We start from the raw sequence: 15,216 nt of genomic DNA on the forward strand, positions 1-15,216 counted from the left end.
TTTGTTTACTGCCTGTGACCTGTCCATGACTTTTACTAAAAATACCCATGACTAAAATGTAGCCTTAATTATAACAAAATTCATTTACAATTGAAGTGTAGGCGATGTGCAAAATTAGTAGTAAATAAGATGCACAGTATATTAAGAAATTTGTGTACTGAAGTTAGGTATTTGCTTTCAAAATTGAAAAACAGAGTTTTAGTTTTCAATCCTGCAATTTGCATTGGACAGGTAGACTACTGCTCCTACCAGAGACCCGTTAACCAAACTGGATTCCACAAAGGCACAACATTCCACCTGCACACTGTAAACTGCAGGATCAGGGTCTTAGCTACATTGACAATTAACTGAGGTAAATAAGAAATACTTCATAGGTCTTTTTAGAACATTTATCACCATGATACCAAGCACCTAATGAAAAACAATTTACAATAAATTATTCACTGCTGGCAAAAGTACCTATGTGATTTAACAGTCAAAGCCCCAATTTCAAAAGTAGCTTAGGCACACAGGATCCTAACTCTCATTGAAAGCCCTTGGAAATTAGGCTTTTAAATTATTTTTGGGAAAATAGGACTTTGGCTCCTGTCTTAGGTGTTTTTGAAAATTTGACCCTAAACTTCAAGCTCAAGTTTTGAGAAGGATTAAAAATGGAATTTTGCAAAAGTCCTATAATACTCCCTCTAATTTACAAATTAATTTTTGTTTCAGTCATCTTTGCTTTCCATTTTCTGTGACCTCTCAGAAACTTTCTCTCATCTTCCCAAAGTGATGATTTTGTTTCTACTAATGTGACCAAATGGCAGCACCAATAACCACCAAAAAAAATCAAATGGCAATAATTTCACAGAGTGATGATCAGAACAGATTAGAAATAATCCAATGAATCATAAAGAAAAAAATCAACTGGTGAAAAATGTCTGCTGGCATTTAATTTTTTTACTTAGAGTTTTCTATTTTTTCTTATAGTACTGTTTTTTTCCAGAAGAGGAATCACAGATTTACGAGGGAAACAGTTTTAAATAATATTTATCAAACTTAAATTCATCTAACACCAACAAGTAGAAAAGTTTATCAGAACAAGCAGCTGAAAGGCCCATAAACCTTGTTATTTTTATTCAGTTTCCATGTTTCCTGTCACGCCTGAAAGCTTAAATGATTGAATGCTTTTGGTAAAAACATTTAATCTTCATACCGTTAGATCTCTGCAACTGGAGTTAGCAGCATGCTTAACTTTTGAAATATTTAAACTATTAAAAGATAAGTTACATACTGCAATGTTCTTTTGTCTTTTAAAAATATATTTTGAGGACATTTTCTCACAATCTGATATTAATACATTTTGGCAGTTTCAAGCTGACATGTCCCCAGAATTCAAAATCTAAAATTATGTGTTCTGGGGACAGTGATTTGAAAAAATAAAATAATATGATTTGATTTTAAAGCACTTCAGATACAAAACCAAGCACTAAAAGTCTCCTTCGAAAAATACCTCCAAAAAGCTCTACTGTGATCTGGGAAAAAGAGATTTGATTAAAGGGGCACCAGCACATGGGGGGGGGGGGGGAAATCACACTTCTGTCTGAACGAGGTTTTCTTTTAAACTACTTTTTCTACAAATAATATTTAAGATTGTTATGAGAGAGAAATTAGAGAAAAAATATCTTTTCCATTTATTTTGTGCATTTGACCACACTGGTGTACAGTTATTTTCATTATTTTACCTGTGTATTCATTTACGCTCTGATCCTGAAAAATATAGGTACATATACTGAACATTAGTGATGCAAGTTATCCCACTGAGATCAGTGAGAATACTCATGATAGTAAAGTTAACCGTGCACACAAGTGTTTGTGGGATCGGGCACTAAAAGTCCCATTCAACTGACAAGTGGATCCCTATGCAAGATTGAGTCCAGAATCAGTTTCCCACTCCTGTTTGTTTTTTGTTTTCCTTCCCACAGCCATAGGCGTGGGAACTAGGGGTTTGAGATGGGGGTGAAGGAATGCTGCAGCACCCCCAGATTTTACGCGGGGTACCGGCTGCCAGCCCCAGCCTCAGCCCCCTTGCTCTATCTGCATCTCCCCACTCCTGGAGACATGGCCCTGCTCCAGGCCCCAGTTCTGAGGAGTGGCGCAGGTAAAAAGTTTGGGGACCACTGCTTTACAGTTTCGCTGGCTTTCAGCACTCTCACTATAAAAAAATGTCCCAGCACTTCTGCCCACAGCACAAGAGGAAAAATATATAAATTTTTAATACAGGAAAATGTTACTATAAACCGTTAAAATTAGCAGGGGGAAATTAGAGGCAGATGCTTTATCTAGAACTACCTTTAACTCATTTTCACAAACTGACTAGACTGCAAGTTGACGATGTCCCTTTAATTTTTGCTCATGTTGTTATAGGTGAAGAGAAAGAATATTAGTTCATAATCCTGATAATTTTACTAATTTCATGATTTGTAACAACACTAAAGCAATTGCAGATTCTAAAATTCAAAACCCTCTGGGATCCCTAGCATGAAATCCTGACCCCATTGAACTCAATGGTAAAACTCCCATTAACTTCAGTGGGGTGAGTATTTCATCCCAACTATTCAAAAATTCACATCTTGTGATCCCACACACAGGCAAGGGAAATATAAGGCCAGACCACCCCTTCCTGTAGAAAAGTCCAGAGCAGGTGTAAAATAGAGGACAACCATGAGATTTCTTTGCAAACTTTCCAGCAGTAGTGGCTGGGACAGGATTTCTCCCCATTTTCCTGCAGAATAAACTGGGGCCCAGAGATCCACTGCTATCCAGGTTCCCCTGCACTTAGCTCATGCCTTATGAAAGGAAATTTCACGCATGGAGGGGACCAGCTCAAAGACTAATTTTCCTCTGCCTTTCAAGAAGATTCCCCGCTGGTTGCCAGAGGAAAAGATGTACATTAGTGACAGTCACCCACACAACCTCATCACAGATAGGCTTCCTCTCTGTGCACCTATCCCAGACTTTGTTGTGGGCTTTCAGAGGCATCTAGGGCCAGGAGAAACAGTGCCACAGCACAGGAAAATCCACACACAGAGGAATCCCTCTTTCTAGACTGTATGGCCAGAGTCTTAGGGCAGGTCTACACTATAGAGGGGATCGGCTCTCTGAGACTGATCCTCTGAGAGTCAATTTAGCGGGTCTAGTAAAGACCCGCCAAATCGACAGCAGATCGCTCTCCAGTCGACCCCTGTACTATTTTCGTCAGGGGTAGAGTAAGGTAAGTCGCTGGGAGATTTTCCCCATCGACCCCCCGCAGTTCAGACCCCGTGGTAACTTGACCTAAGGTACGTAGACTCCAGCTACATTATTCACACTGCTGGAGTTGCGTAGCGTAGGTCGACTTACGCTGTAGTGTAGACATAGCCTCAGTATGGCTTCTGCAGATATCCATGCTGTTGAAAGTGACCATGTTTTTAAATGAAGTGGGTCTCTCATTTTCAAATTTCACTACAGCTATAATTCTGTTTCCTGTTGTTAAAAAATCTCTGGAAAAAACAATACAACTTTGGACTTTTGTTTGCCAAATAAAAACATGCATTTTGAAAAGTCAAATACAGATCAAATAAAAGAATGCTGATTTATCCAATTGTCAAAGTCCCAAGTTAATGTAACTGTATAGTACAGAGGTGGCCAAACCCTGGCTCACAAGCTGCAAGCGGCTCTTTTACAGTTAAAGTGCGGCTCGCAGAGCTTCCTTCACCCATCCCCTTTCTCCACCTACCAGACTGGAGTGGGGTGAGCTCGGGACCTCTGCCTTGCAGCGCCACGGGGTAGCGGGGTAGGATTCTGTCCCATGGGGTGCACCTGGTCGGGCTCGGGGCTTCAGCAGGAGTGGGGCTGAAGCCCTGAGCCCTGGCAGGCACCCTGGCTCTCAAAATACTGTTGTCATATGCGACTCGGAGGGTCAGTAAGTTTGGCTAGCCCTGGTATAGTATGTCTCATCTCACTTGTCTAAGACCTATCACATCTGATAAACTTAAGTTTTTATTACACACACAAACACACACTTATCCACAGTGCCTTCACAGCAAACCTCAGATGTAGCCCATGCCAGAAGGTGAAAACATGATTGCATTTCCATATGTCCCATAAGAGTCCATATAAAGCTCAAACTCCCAAAGACTGACAGAACTTTTGTCTGAATCAGGATTGCTTGCTTGGGCTGATAGGTAGGTTAATGATCACCCAAAAGACACATTCTTCAGTTAACTACAGATAACAATATTGAGTATTTCACTCCAAGTCTGTTCATCTCTCCGTTTCACTTGTTAAAAGAAACAGGAGAAAGTGGAGAGGTGAGAGTTTCCTAAATGGAATCACAAGGTCTGTAGACCTCTGCCCTCTTAAATACCTCTATGAAGCAATCTTTTCCCACACACAGAAAACTTTTCAAAAACAGTATCAAACTGACTTTGATGCCTGCCAAAATTACTTAAGAATGCTGATGAAAACGCCTCTTTCAAATATCCCCCGGGGGGTGCAGCTGTGATAGGGATAACCAGTTTTGAATATTACAAAGGCGTTTCAGTGCTCACGTTCTCACAAACTGTAATAACATATGCATTACTCATCATAGTCGTATTACGAGACCTCATAAAACAGCAGTTTAACTGTGCTCTAAGCATTCATGCCTCCATTTCCATATTTTTATATATATTTCACCCATTGAAATCTGCATAAATGGATGAAGACATTATTAGCATGAGAAAGGAATGCTATCATCTTCTACTTCTATTCCATACGCTCTCCCTATCTAGCCCATTTTAATCACCTTTCCAGCCTTCTTGCTTTTTGTCCAATTCTTTATCTCCTACCATTAGATAAGAAGCTACTGCTTTCCGTCAGCTGGTTCAGGCTGATTATGACCATGTAAATCACATGTATGCCTTATTTCAAACTTACAAGCCAATTGCCTGTTTCTCTGTAAGCTTTCAACGAATGTGGAAATAACATTTATGAGCTAATTTTACCACAATAGTTCCCTTCTAGCATTTTGCAGGAAATATGAACCCATTGCCAGATGACACAAATAACTCCAGTGACTGGAGTTAACACCACTTTCCTTTACCCTGCAGCAAACAAAGACCCTGATCGTGCAAACATGACAGCATAGTGCTCTCTACCATGAAGTCCCACTTATCTCAATGACGCTAATACAGTTGCAAGTGTTGCCAGGATTGCGCCATATTTAGATATCTGAATGATTTGTGTTAAGAAAAGATATCATTACACACACTTAGTACTTACATATCCTACTTCACATAAAAGAATACAAATATTAGCGTTAGGCTGCAGGGAAAATGTTGCTCATGATGGGCCTTTGAAGGCAACAAGAGTTGCACAGGATCAGGCCCATGATAAAGACAGCATAGTGGAATTTGGGGAGGAGACTAGTCACTGCATTATTGATGCACTGTACGTACCATAATTACAAAGAGTAATTCCAAAATGAACTGCACTTTCTCCTCAGTTTCTTGTTTTTTCTATGAGGATTGTCTTACAAGTTATTTAAAATACTGTATTGTAAAACAAAACAATAACAATTTAGGACTTGCATACATATGTCAATTCACTGTATAATTTAAAGCCACCGTACCTACTACCACAATAAATAAAATTACTGTGACACATACTAGATTAGTTAAGCCTCAAAGACAAAAAAGAAAACTTTCAATACTTATTTTGGTGACACTGTGTGCCAACGAACATCCTCAGTTACACCAAAGCAACACCACTGAAATTAACTGTGTTATACAGCTGTAACTGTTTTTGCAGAAGTCATTTTCTAAGGATGTAAACAAAAGGCAAAAATTTTGGTTGCTGGTGCAAATGGGTGACACTCCACCGCCTTCAGTGGAGTTTTGCCCATGTTACACTAGTACAAAATTTGACCCAAAATCTGAAGATTTACTAGACAACTTTCCCAGCATTCAAAAGGAAATAATCAAATGTTTTAACTTCTTAATAATAATAAAAAAAAATAGCAAACCCTTAACTCTTATGTACAGTGCACTTGTTAATTTTACTTGTTACTATTCTTATGTATAATACATTATAGGAGTAAGTCTAAACATTAAATGTAAGTCAATCAATGAGAGCTGTACATTCTTAGCATCTTTAAAAATCAGGTCACTTAATAACTCTATGCATCCACATCTGAAAGTTTTAGCCTAAATAGCTAACTATGTCCAGGGAATACATTTTGCACTCAAGCTCTGTATGTTTTTCCTTATGATTCAAAATATCACTGGCTAAATACACCTCAACATACTATTCACTTCAGTCCTCAGCACATAGCTTTGATACATTCTTGTGGCTCCTCCCCAGAAATTTCACAAATAAGCCACTGCCCCAGGAAATTAAAAGTTGTTGCTGCCTGTACCAGTATGCTGGTCCAATAAACAAAGTTCTCATACATTATTATCCCCTGCCAAGTTTTCTTACCTGAGACTGACACTTTCATGAGAGCTTCCAGGGGTCTGTTGTTGTCTAGATCTCGACTGAGTTTGAGTTCCCCAGTGGCAGAGTCCAGGAGTAGCAAGTTCAACTCATTACCCTGAACAAAAGTGTAGGCCAGGCTGTCGGACACATCAGGGTCATAGGCTGGGATCTTGCCAATCACTCCAGAGGGGAAGCTGTTAGACTTATTGGTCACATAGTTGTTGAAGAGGATCTGGAAGTCCTGCAGCACAGGCGGGTTGTCATTCTGATCCAACAGACGAATGTGCACGGTGGCTCGGCTGACAAGAGGCGCTGAGGTGGCCTGCACCACAATCACATATTCCGTCCGGCTCTCATAATCCAGATCCATCAGGGCTGTGAGGTCACCACTGAGCAGGTCAAGCTGGAAGACCTCAGGAATGTTACCCTCCACAATCTGGTACATGATTTGTGCATTGGTCCCTTCGTCTGGGTCGGCCGCACTGATCCGTGCCACGATGGAGCCCACTGGGCTGTTCTCCTCCACAAAGATATCAAACTCATCCTGTTCAAAGACAGGTGGGTTGTCGTTGATGTCTAGCACAGTGACCTGGATATCCACAGAGGCTTTGAGAGGTGGGCTGCCTCTGTCCATGGCAAAGGCCCGCAGGCTGTAGACAGCCACATTCTCACGATCCAGCTTGCGCAGCGTGCGTATCACTCCAGAAGTGGGCTCGATGTAAAAGTCTCCATCGCCATCATCACCACCCTGGAAGGTGTAAAGGAGGCGGCCATTGAGGCCTGAGTCACGGTCGTTGGCAGACAGCTGAAGGACACTGGTGGAGAGTGGCACATCCTCAAAGACCGAGCCCTGGTAACGGTCACGCAGGAAGCGGGGAGCATTGTCGTTGGCATCCAGGATGAGGATCTCCACGTAGGTGGTGTCAGATTTCTGAGGGATCCCATTGTCACGAGCTGTAATGGCCAATGTGTAAGAGGCTTGGTCCTCGTAGTCTAGCTCCATCAGGGTGGTGATAGTGCCCATGTCCGGGTCAATGCGGAATTGAGGAATGTTATCCTCCAAAATGTACGTGATCCTGGCATTTTCCCCTGTGTCTTCATCGGTGGCACTGATGGTCACAATAGAGGTGCCAATGGGCTTGTCCTCACTGACGCTCACCGTGTAATGGGAGCTCTGGAAGACTGGGCGGTGTGTGTTGGCATCGGTGACATTGATGAAGACCTGGACAGTATCAAAGAGTGTGCCATCTGACGCAGTAACTGTCAGCACATACTGCCTCTCCTGCTTGTAATCCAGGGGCAAGGCAAGGGTGATCAGCCCACCCCCACTCTGGCTGGTGATGGCAAAGCGATTCCTAGTGTTGCCACTGGTGATCTGGTAGGTCACTACACTGTTAATGTCACTGTCCACTGCTATTAGAGTCAGGACACTGCTGCCCACTGCCGCATCCTCATTCAGCCTGAGCTGATAGACCTTCTCAGTGAAAGTCGGGTTGTTATCATTGACATCCAGGACCACAACGGACACACTCGCTGAGGAAGTCATGACAGGCACTCCATGATCCCTAGCCTCTACACCAAAGTGATAGTTCTCCACAGTCTCTCGGTCCAGCTCAGCCGACACTGTAATCCAACCAGTGCTGTTATTGATCTGGAATGGGAACCCAGTCTCTCCACCTGGGGACCCCACACCAGGAGATCGGGACAAGTCTATAAGTTTGTACTCCAGACGGGCATTGTCTCCAGAATCAGCATCCACTGCCTGAACGTGCAGCACGGAGTAGCCCAGTGGCACGTTCTCCAGCACTGTGGCCTGGAAGGGGGTGCTGACAAAAATAGGGGCATTGTCATTCACATCCACCACTTGCACAGATACCATCCCACTAGAGTTAATCAGAGGGGGCCTGCCCCCATCCTGGGCTTTGATTCTCAGTGTGTACTCACGGATGGTCTCATAGTCCAGAGGATTGATCAGGTCAATGGCACCTGAGAAAGAGTGGATATAGAATTGGCCTTTGAGGTTGCCACTCACAATGCTGTAGTGCACCTGGGCATTGCTGCCCCTGTCCCGGTCAGTCGCTTGCACCTGCAGCACTTGGCTGTTCACCGGGGCATCCTCTGGCACCTGAACCAAGTAGCGTTTTTCACTGAACTGTGGGTAGTTGTCATTCTCATCCTCCACAGTGATGTGTACTGTAGCTGTGGCACTACGGGGACCTGGTTCCTTTCCTTGGTCATTGGCTTCTACCACCAGGTGGTACTCAGAGATCTCCTCACGATCCACTGGGGCACGGGTCCTCACTACTCCAGAGCGAGGGTCAATCTCAAAGACACCATCCCCAGCACCTGGCTCAAGCAGGCGGTAAAGCATGTTGGCGTTGGCCGGGGCATCCCCATCTGTGGCACGGATAGTCAGCACCTCGTAACCCACCTCCAGGTTCTCCCGGATGGTCTCCCGGTATACAGGCTGCTCGAACACTGGCCCATGGTCATTGGTGTCACTCACAGTCACAGTCAAGTAGGTGGTGGCTGAGCGGCGGCGGGGAGAGCCCTGGTCAGTTGCAGTCACCTTCAGCACGTGGGTGTCCTTGGTCTCACGGTCCAGGCTGCGTGTAGTGACCACGCTGCCCGTCTCTGGGTCGATAGAGAAGTAGTCATTGGAACGCTCGTCAAAGAGCGCCTCCATGGAGTACACCAGCTGGCCTGCCTCCCCCTCGTCCGGGTCCTGGGCCCGCAGGGCGATCACCCGGGTACCCGCAGGCTCATTCTCGGGGATGGAGACCTGGTAGCTGGGCAGCTGGAACTGCGGAGGGTTGTTCACACTTCTCTTCCTCCGAGGCCCCTGGAGAGAAGGATCCCAGCCGCCCTGCTCTTCTGTCCACAATCCCTGGGGCCCCAGCTGCAGGTTGGGCGCTTCCCCCTTCCCTGCACCCATCGCCCCTCCTTCCTCTCCCCTCGCACCCACAGGCTCCAGTTCCCTCCAAGTCCCCTCCTCCTCCTCCTCCCCACCCTCTGCCCCGGGTGACGGGGCGCGCTCCAACCCCAGCTGGAGGAGGATCTCCCCCCGTGTCCTCCTCAAGGCACAGACCAGCTGCAGAGGGGACTCCCCGGCGGGCTCCAGGCAGCACTGAGGCCTCCCCCCTGCCTCCTGCTCGCCGCAGCCCCGGGGGCGGTGGTCCGGGCACCTGCAGGCAGGGAAGCTGGTCAGGGCCGTGAGGGCAGAGCGCAGGTCCCCGGCGGGCCCTGGGGGCAGGTGCCGGCTGGCAGCGGGGAAGCAGAGCGGGGCGGGGAGCTGCCCCGGGGAGAGCCGGGCGGCGAGCCGGGGCCGCGCCAGGCCCCCGCTGCCTGCCCCCCGGTACCGGCGGGGGCAGCCCGGGCTGTGCAAGTAGACGGCCAGGCGGAGCGAGAGCAGCGCCCCGGAGCGCTGGGCGGCGATGCGCACGTGGAGAGGCAGCGGGTTGCGCTCCAGCCGCGCGCAGCCCGAGGGGCTCGCCGGGCAGCCCCCGCCGGCCGCCCAGCTGCGCCTCAGCTGCCCCGCGGCCGTCACCTCCACCGCCTCCCGCACGCGCCTGGCCGTCAGCGCCTCGTCCAAGCTGTACAGCCAGCCGGGCCCCAGGGAGACATCCAGCAGCAGGTCCCCGGCGCGCCCGGCGCCGCAGGAGAGGTGCAGCTCCCAGCCCCCCGCGGGCACCAGCCGGATGAGCAGAGCCAGCCACGAGAGCCAGGTGGCGGCGGGCACCGGCAGCATCTCTGAGTGTTAGGCGGCAGCAGCGATCCCAGCCAAAGGGCTCCTGCAAAATCCATCCACCCCCCTGGCCGGCTCATCCGCCCTCAGCCATGAGCAGCGGGGCCGGGGGACCCTGGCCTTGTCCTCCTCTGCCAGGCGGGGCCGCTCCCTCAGAGCCCCGCGGCGGGGAACATCGCTTGGGACCCGGCTGGAGAAATGCAACTTTTCCACCTTAAAGTTTAAAGTGAGTTCAAAATGGCTCCTCTCCTCCTCCTACTGCTGCTCCCGACAGGGTGATTTGCATAAACCTGCTGCTCGCCGCTTTAAAAACAATCGCACGCCTGCTGCCTGGCAGCCTCTCTCCTCCAGCGGGACCCGCCTCGGCAGCCTACGCTGCCCTCCAGAAACTGAATCGAGCAGGGTCCGGTGCAAATCCTCGCGGTGGCGGCGATTCTGGGATCAGCGCTCGCCTCCCTCTCCAACAGGCACGACCCCTTGCAAACGCATCCCCTTCAGCCTGCTCCTAAGCCCGAGCAGGGCTTCCCCTTTCCAGCTACTGCTCCTGGGTCTTGCGGCAGGGGCTCCTCCGTATGGGCAGCGGGTGTCCGTCCTGGGCAGCAGCTCCGAGCAGCTTTGGTGGCGTTAATAAAAGGCCATCGATCTGGGGTGGCCGCAGAGTGCCACCCGGCAATGTCGCCAGGCGGAGTTTGCTTGTGTCCGGCAGCAGCAGCAGCATGTGCGTTTAAAATCCCCGGGAAGTTGCCCAGAGATTAGCTCGCAGCGATTTCCTGCTGTTGCTTCTCTCTGCCTTTCTCACCCCCTTTCCCCCCATGTTTGTTCCCGCGGAGCGACTGAAAGGTGCAGGGTGTTACTATCTCTATGGAGACCACAGGTCTCTAAAGCTGGCTCGGGGGAGAAAAGGCTGCAACCAGTGCCCGGGGCGGAGATTCCTCTCTTTGCATTCAGTGCAGCTGCAACCTGAAGGGCGGAGGCGTGGCCGGAGCGGGTGCAAAAGATATAATGAGCCAGTGAGAGAGTAGCCGGTGGGGTTGGATGATTTGCTGACTCTGTTGCAGCTTGCGGGGGTGCAGAGCGCTCTGCTGGCCCCGGGGCACAAGTACAGAGATCAGAGAGCGAGCCGGGCTGTTGGCACGCCCCCTGTGCAGAACGCTGACCTGCCGAAGAGACCCGCTGACATTGGCTGTGCACGTGCTGGCTCCTAGTCTCCAGAAGCCAGGTGCAGCTCCCTCAGAGCACGGAGCTGTGAGAGCAACCGCGGCCTCACCTGCCTTCCAGTTGCCATCACATGCGCTGCAGCTGCTTCCGTGCAGCATGCTGTATCCCCATAAGCAATATGCCTTGCTTTGGCGTGTTTGTTTGTTTGTTTGTTTGCAGGAAGCTGGGTGGTTTTTTTTTGTATAGAGACCCCACTCTGAGAACAGACTCAAAAGAGCGAAGGGCTATTCTCATAGCTGTGCAGCTCACAGTTTGCTTCCCAATCATAAGGGTATTAGTGTGTTTGCACTGACCTGTCCCCCTATCTATGGCATCTGTGAATACTAAAACATTTATGAAATTTTCTATGTTGTAGCCTGGGGGGAGGGTGATGTTACTTCCAAATCAGTGTTCCCTTCTCCTTCATCTTTTTATTGCTTGGGAGACCTTCCCCCCTAGCCTATTGTGCAGGAGACAAGTGTAATGAGGGGGGTTGTCCATCTAAAAGTTGTGACCACACTGCCCTTCCTATGGGCTGGGCTGCACTGGGACATCTTGCTGCACTCTGTAGGTGTTGTAGGTAGTGATGGAAAACAATCCCTTCACTGCTGGAGTGACTGGAGCTAAACTTGTCCCAGTGATCCCCTTAACAGCTAGAACAACTCCATTCTACAGGATGAGTTTAGTGATCAGTAAATGGTATACATGGGTGGGGGGTATCAAAGGGCAGGGCAGGCTAAACCTCCCCTATCCCAGGCCTTGGTTCTACCCTGAGGCCCTCACTCTCTCCCCTGAAGCTGGCAGGGGCTCAGCTCCAGCCAGCAGCCTGGAGCTCGGGCCTGCCAGCGGCCAGTGCTCAAGCCAGTGGCTTGGCCCAGTGCTGGGACTGATCTGTGGCTCGGTGCAGCCGGTGATTTGAGGTGGCTGGGGCAGGGCTCCCCTGGCCACTGCGGGGAGGAGGCCTCAGGGTTCCCACTGTGTGTGTGTGTGTGGGGGGGGGTGCTATGGGCAGGGCTGGTGGGTTAGCGTCCCCGAGTGGGAGGGTCACCCGCCACCCCAATGGTATGCTTTCATCTAAAGCAGTTCTGAACCAATGTCACAGTTGGGTGCTAAAGAGCATTATGTCCCTGGAGGTGCCATCTTCAGACAAAGAATAAAACAAAGTTCCAGAATACCCTAAAGATAATTTACTCCCAAAAAGATGTAAAGTGTCTTTTATTGTAAAGAGAATAAGCAGATAGTCTAGAAAACAGGATATGTTCTGAACAAATGGATTTTAATAAACATGGACTGGTACATTAAGACACTAATATATTTGGTTTCTATGGTCCAATATTTGCCAAGTATTAGACCACGACTCCTTGGTTCTGTGGTTGACCAGTGTATCATAATCATTCTGCAACACCTCTCTAAGTTATCCACTAGCTTGCTGCAATACTGTTTCTGCCAACATAATACTTAGTTTGGAAGTTATTTGCAATCTTTGCTGTATGATACTTTGCACTTTCAGGGACAGATGTGCCCTTTCACTAGCAGTCACTACTAACTACCCTTGCTAGCATAAGAAATAACCCTGTTACAGAAGATTCAAGAAAGATGACTGCAACGGTTTGGACACCTGTCAAGAATGGACCCAGAAAAGGTTCCATACGTGGCAGTACATACCAGCTTGGAAGGAACGAGCAGTAGAAGACCAAGGATGCATTGGATAGACACCGTAAAGAATGACAGAACAAAAAAATTTTAAAGATGAACAAAGCCATGAAGCTAGGACAAAACAGAAAGTGGCGGAAAGATTTCATTCAGCCCCATCATCACTATTGAGCTGACAGACAGGAATCAGAAAAGAAGATAGTATCACACTGTATACATTGTCACATTGTCCATCCTTTTACTATTTAGCTAGTAGGTCTAGCTCCACCTAATGTTGCATGCAAGAGTATCACTTTCTTAGTATGATATAATAAATGCATTGCAAATATTTAAGATAAATAGATGCTGTATAAATTTATCCATAGTAACCCTCTGAATTAGGAACTTGTCCTAATTCCTAGGCATAAAGCTAAGGTAAAATTGAGTTAAGATTAAAAGGACATATCAGTAATTTAGGGGAAAATGAGATATTTATAAAAACATGAACTATTTAGAAGCTCAACATTTATTTGAGTTATTATCCGTAACTTAAGGGTAACTGATACAGAGTGGCTTGCGCCTTAAGGGGCTGAGGCTGGGCCCAACCAACCCCAATTACTGAAAGGACTGCTCCAGCCCACTTGTATCATTAACAGGGGCCTGATGGAGGGTAGCTGATTCCTCTATAAAGGGCAACATGAAGCTACAGAGGGGGTGGGAATCCAGGAGGCTGTGGCAATGACTGAGAAAAGGCTCTTACAAGAAAGCCCCTGAGATGAGAGTTGCCCTAGCTAGGAGGACTTAGGAATAGCCTGCTAAGGTAGGAGGAAGTCAGAGCCAGGACTCTAGCTGGGTAAAGTCTGGAAATGACTGTTGAATGTAGGACCCAGCTCTAGGAAGTAATCCTGCTGTTATGGTAATGGGTCCTGTGGGATCCTGGACCTGCTGCAGGGCTCTGTTTAAGGGGAAGGAGACACTCAAGGGGGGCTTGGGCCAGGAGCTGGGCCAGCTCAAGCTTTTTTTGCCACCTCAAGTAGCAAAGAGAAAAAAAAAAAGATAAAGCCGTGATTGATGGCACTTTGGCAGGGGCGGCTCCAGGCCCCAGCATGCCAAGTGCATGCTTGGGGCGGCAAGCTGCAGGGGGCACTCTGTCGGCGCCGTGAGGGCAGCAGGCAGGCTGCCTTTGGCAGCTTGCCTGCGGAGGATCCGCTGGTCCCACGGCTTCAGCGGACCTCCCGCAGGCAAACCACCGAAGGCAGCCTGCCTGCCGTGTTTGGAGAGGGAAAATGCCTAGAGCCACCCCTGCACTTCGGCAGCAGTTCTACCATGCCCCTTCATTCTTTAGCAGCAATTCGGCGGCTGGTCCTTTGCTCCGAGAGGGATTGAGGGACCCGCTGCCGAATTGCTGCTGAAGACCGCAATGTGTCACCCCTTTCTATTGGCCACCCCAAGCACCCTGTGCTGGTGCTTGGAGCTGGCCTTGGCCTGGAGGCCCAAACTGTTGCTTGGAGAGAGACTTCAAATTAGTACTGGGGCCTATGAGGAAGGGCTGGAGACTTCTTACCTAAGGGGGAGAGAACCAGCCAACTGAGGTGGGGGATGGAGAGCCAGTGTGTAAGGATTAAATAAATTGGACCCTAGGTGGGGAATGTTTTAGTTACTTTGGAGAGAGTGAGTCATTCAGTGGCCCATTCAGTTGGGGAAGAGACATAGGTGCTCAGGCTGCAAGAGGCTAACCCTGTTAGTTGCCTTGTTATATGTTACTGTGTCTCCAAAACAAGTATGGAAGGTAGGTCGGAAGCTAGGCATGGAAATGCAGAGTTAAAGGCACCCAAACGATGCCCTCTTATGACCCCACAAAATAATCGTGATTATGACATTTTACTGTCTTTGTGGCTCAAGACAAGGGTAAGCTGCTTTTTGGAGAGAGAGATTGGCTTCCCTCCTCTCTTCCCCCATGAAATTCAATGAGCCTGCTTGTGTGGGTAAGGTGGGCAAGATTTACTTTTAGTCACATCCAGCCAAAAACATTTTTGGGAGGCTTGTTCCACTAGCCTCCTGGAAAGTTTTATATATAATGTATGCTGTAAGTGCTCTGATATACAGATCACCATGTGTCCCATCATCTTCTGTTGTCCTGCTAATGCTGTGTTCCTTACCATGCA

The 15,216-nt window shown here is 48.2% G+C and overlaps 1 protein-coding gene across 3 annotated transcripts in view; it reads right to left on the bottom strand.

The window, feature by feature from the left end:
- The window catches only part of CELSR1 (cadherin EGF LAG seven-pass G-type receptor 1), a 288,234-nt gene extending 278,838 nt beyond the window's left edge, over positions 1-9,396 (bottom strand). For 2 of the 3 annotated variants that reach the window (XM_050935973.1, XM_050935972.1), the window contains exon 1: positions 6,481-9,259. In XM_050935973.1, coding sequence (XP_050791930.1) covers positions 6,481-9,163 — 2,683 coding nt within the window. In that variant the 5' untranslated portion in view covers positions 9,164-9,259. Of the gene's footprint in view, positions 1-6,480 lie in introns of all 3 variants that reach the window. The other variant, XM_050935974.1, reaches the window with a different exon arrangement.
- Between the last annotated feature and the right edge of the window lie 5,820 nt (positions 9,397-15,216).

Source organism: Gopherus flavomarginatus, chromosome 1, assembly GCF_025201925.1.
Source record: "Gopherus flavomarginatus isolate rGopFla2 chromosome 1, rGopFla2.mat.asm, whole genome shotgun sequence".
In the NCBI taxonomy this organism is placed as follows: domain Eukaryota; kingdom Metazoa; phylum Chordata; order Testudines; family Testudinidae; genus Gopherus; species Gopherus flavomarginatus.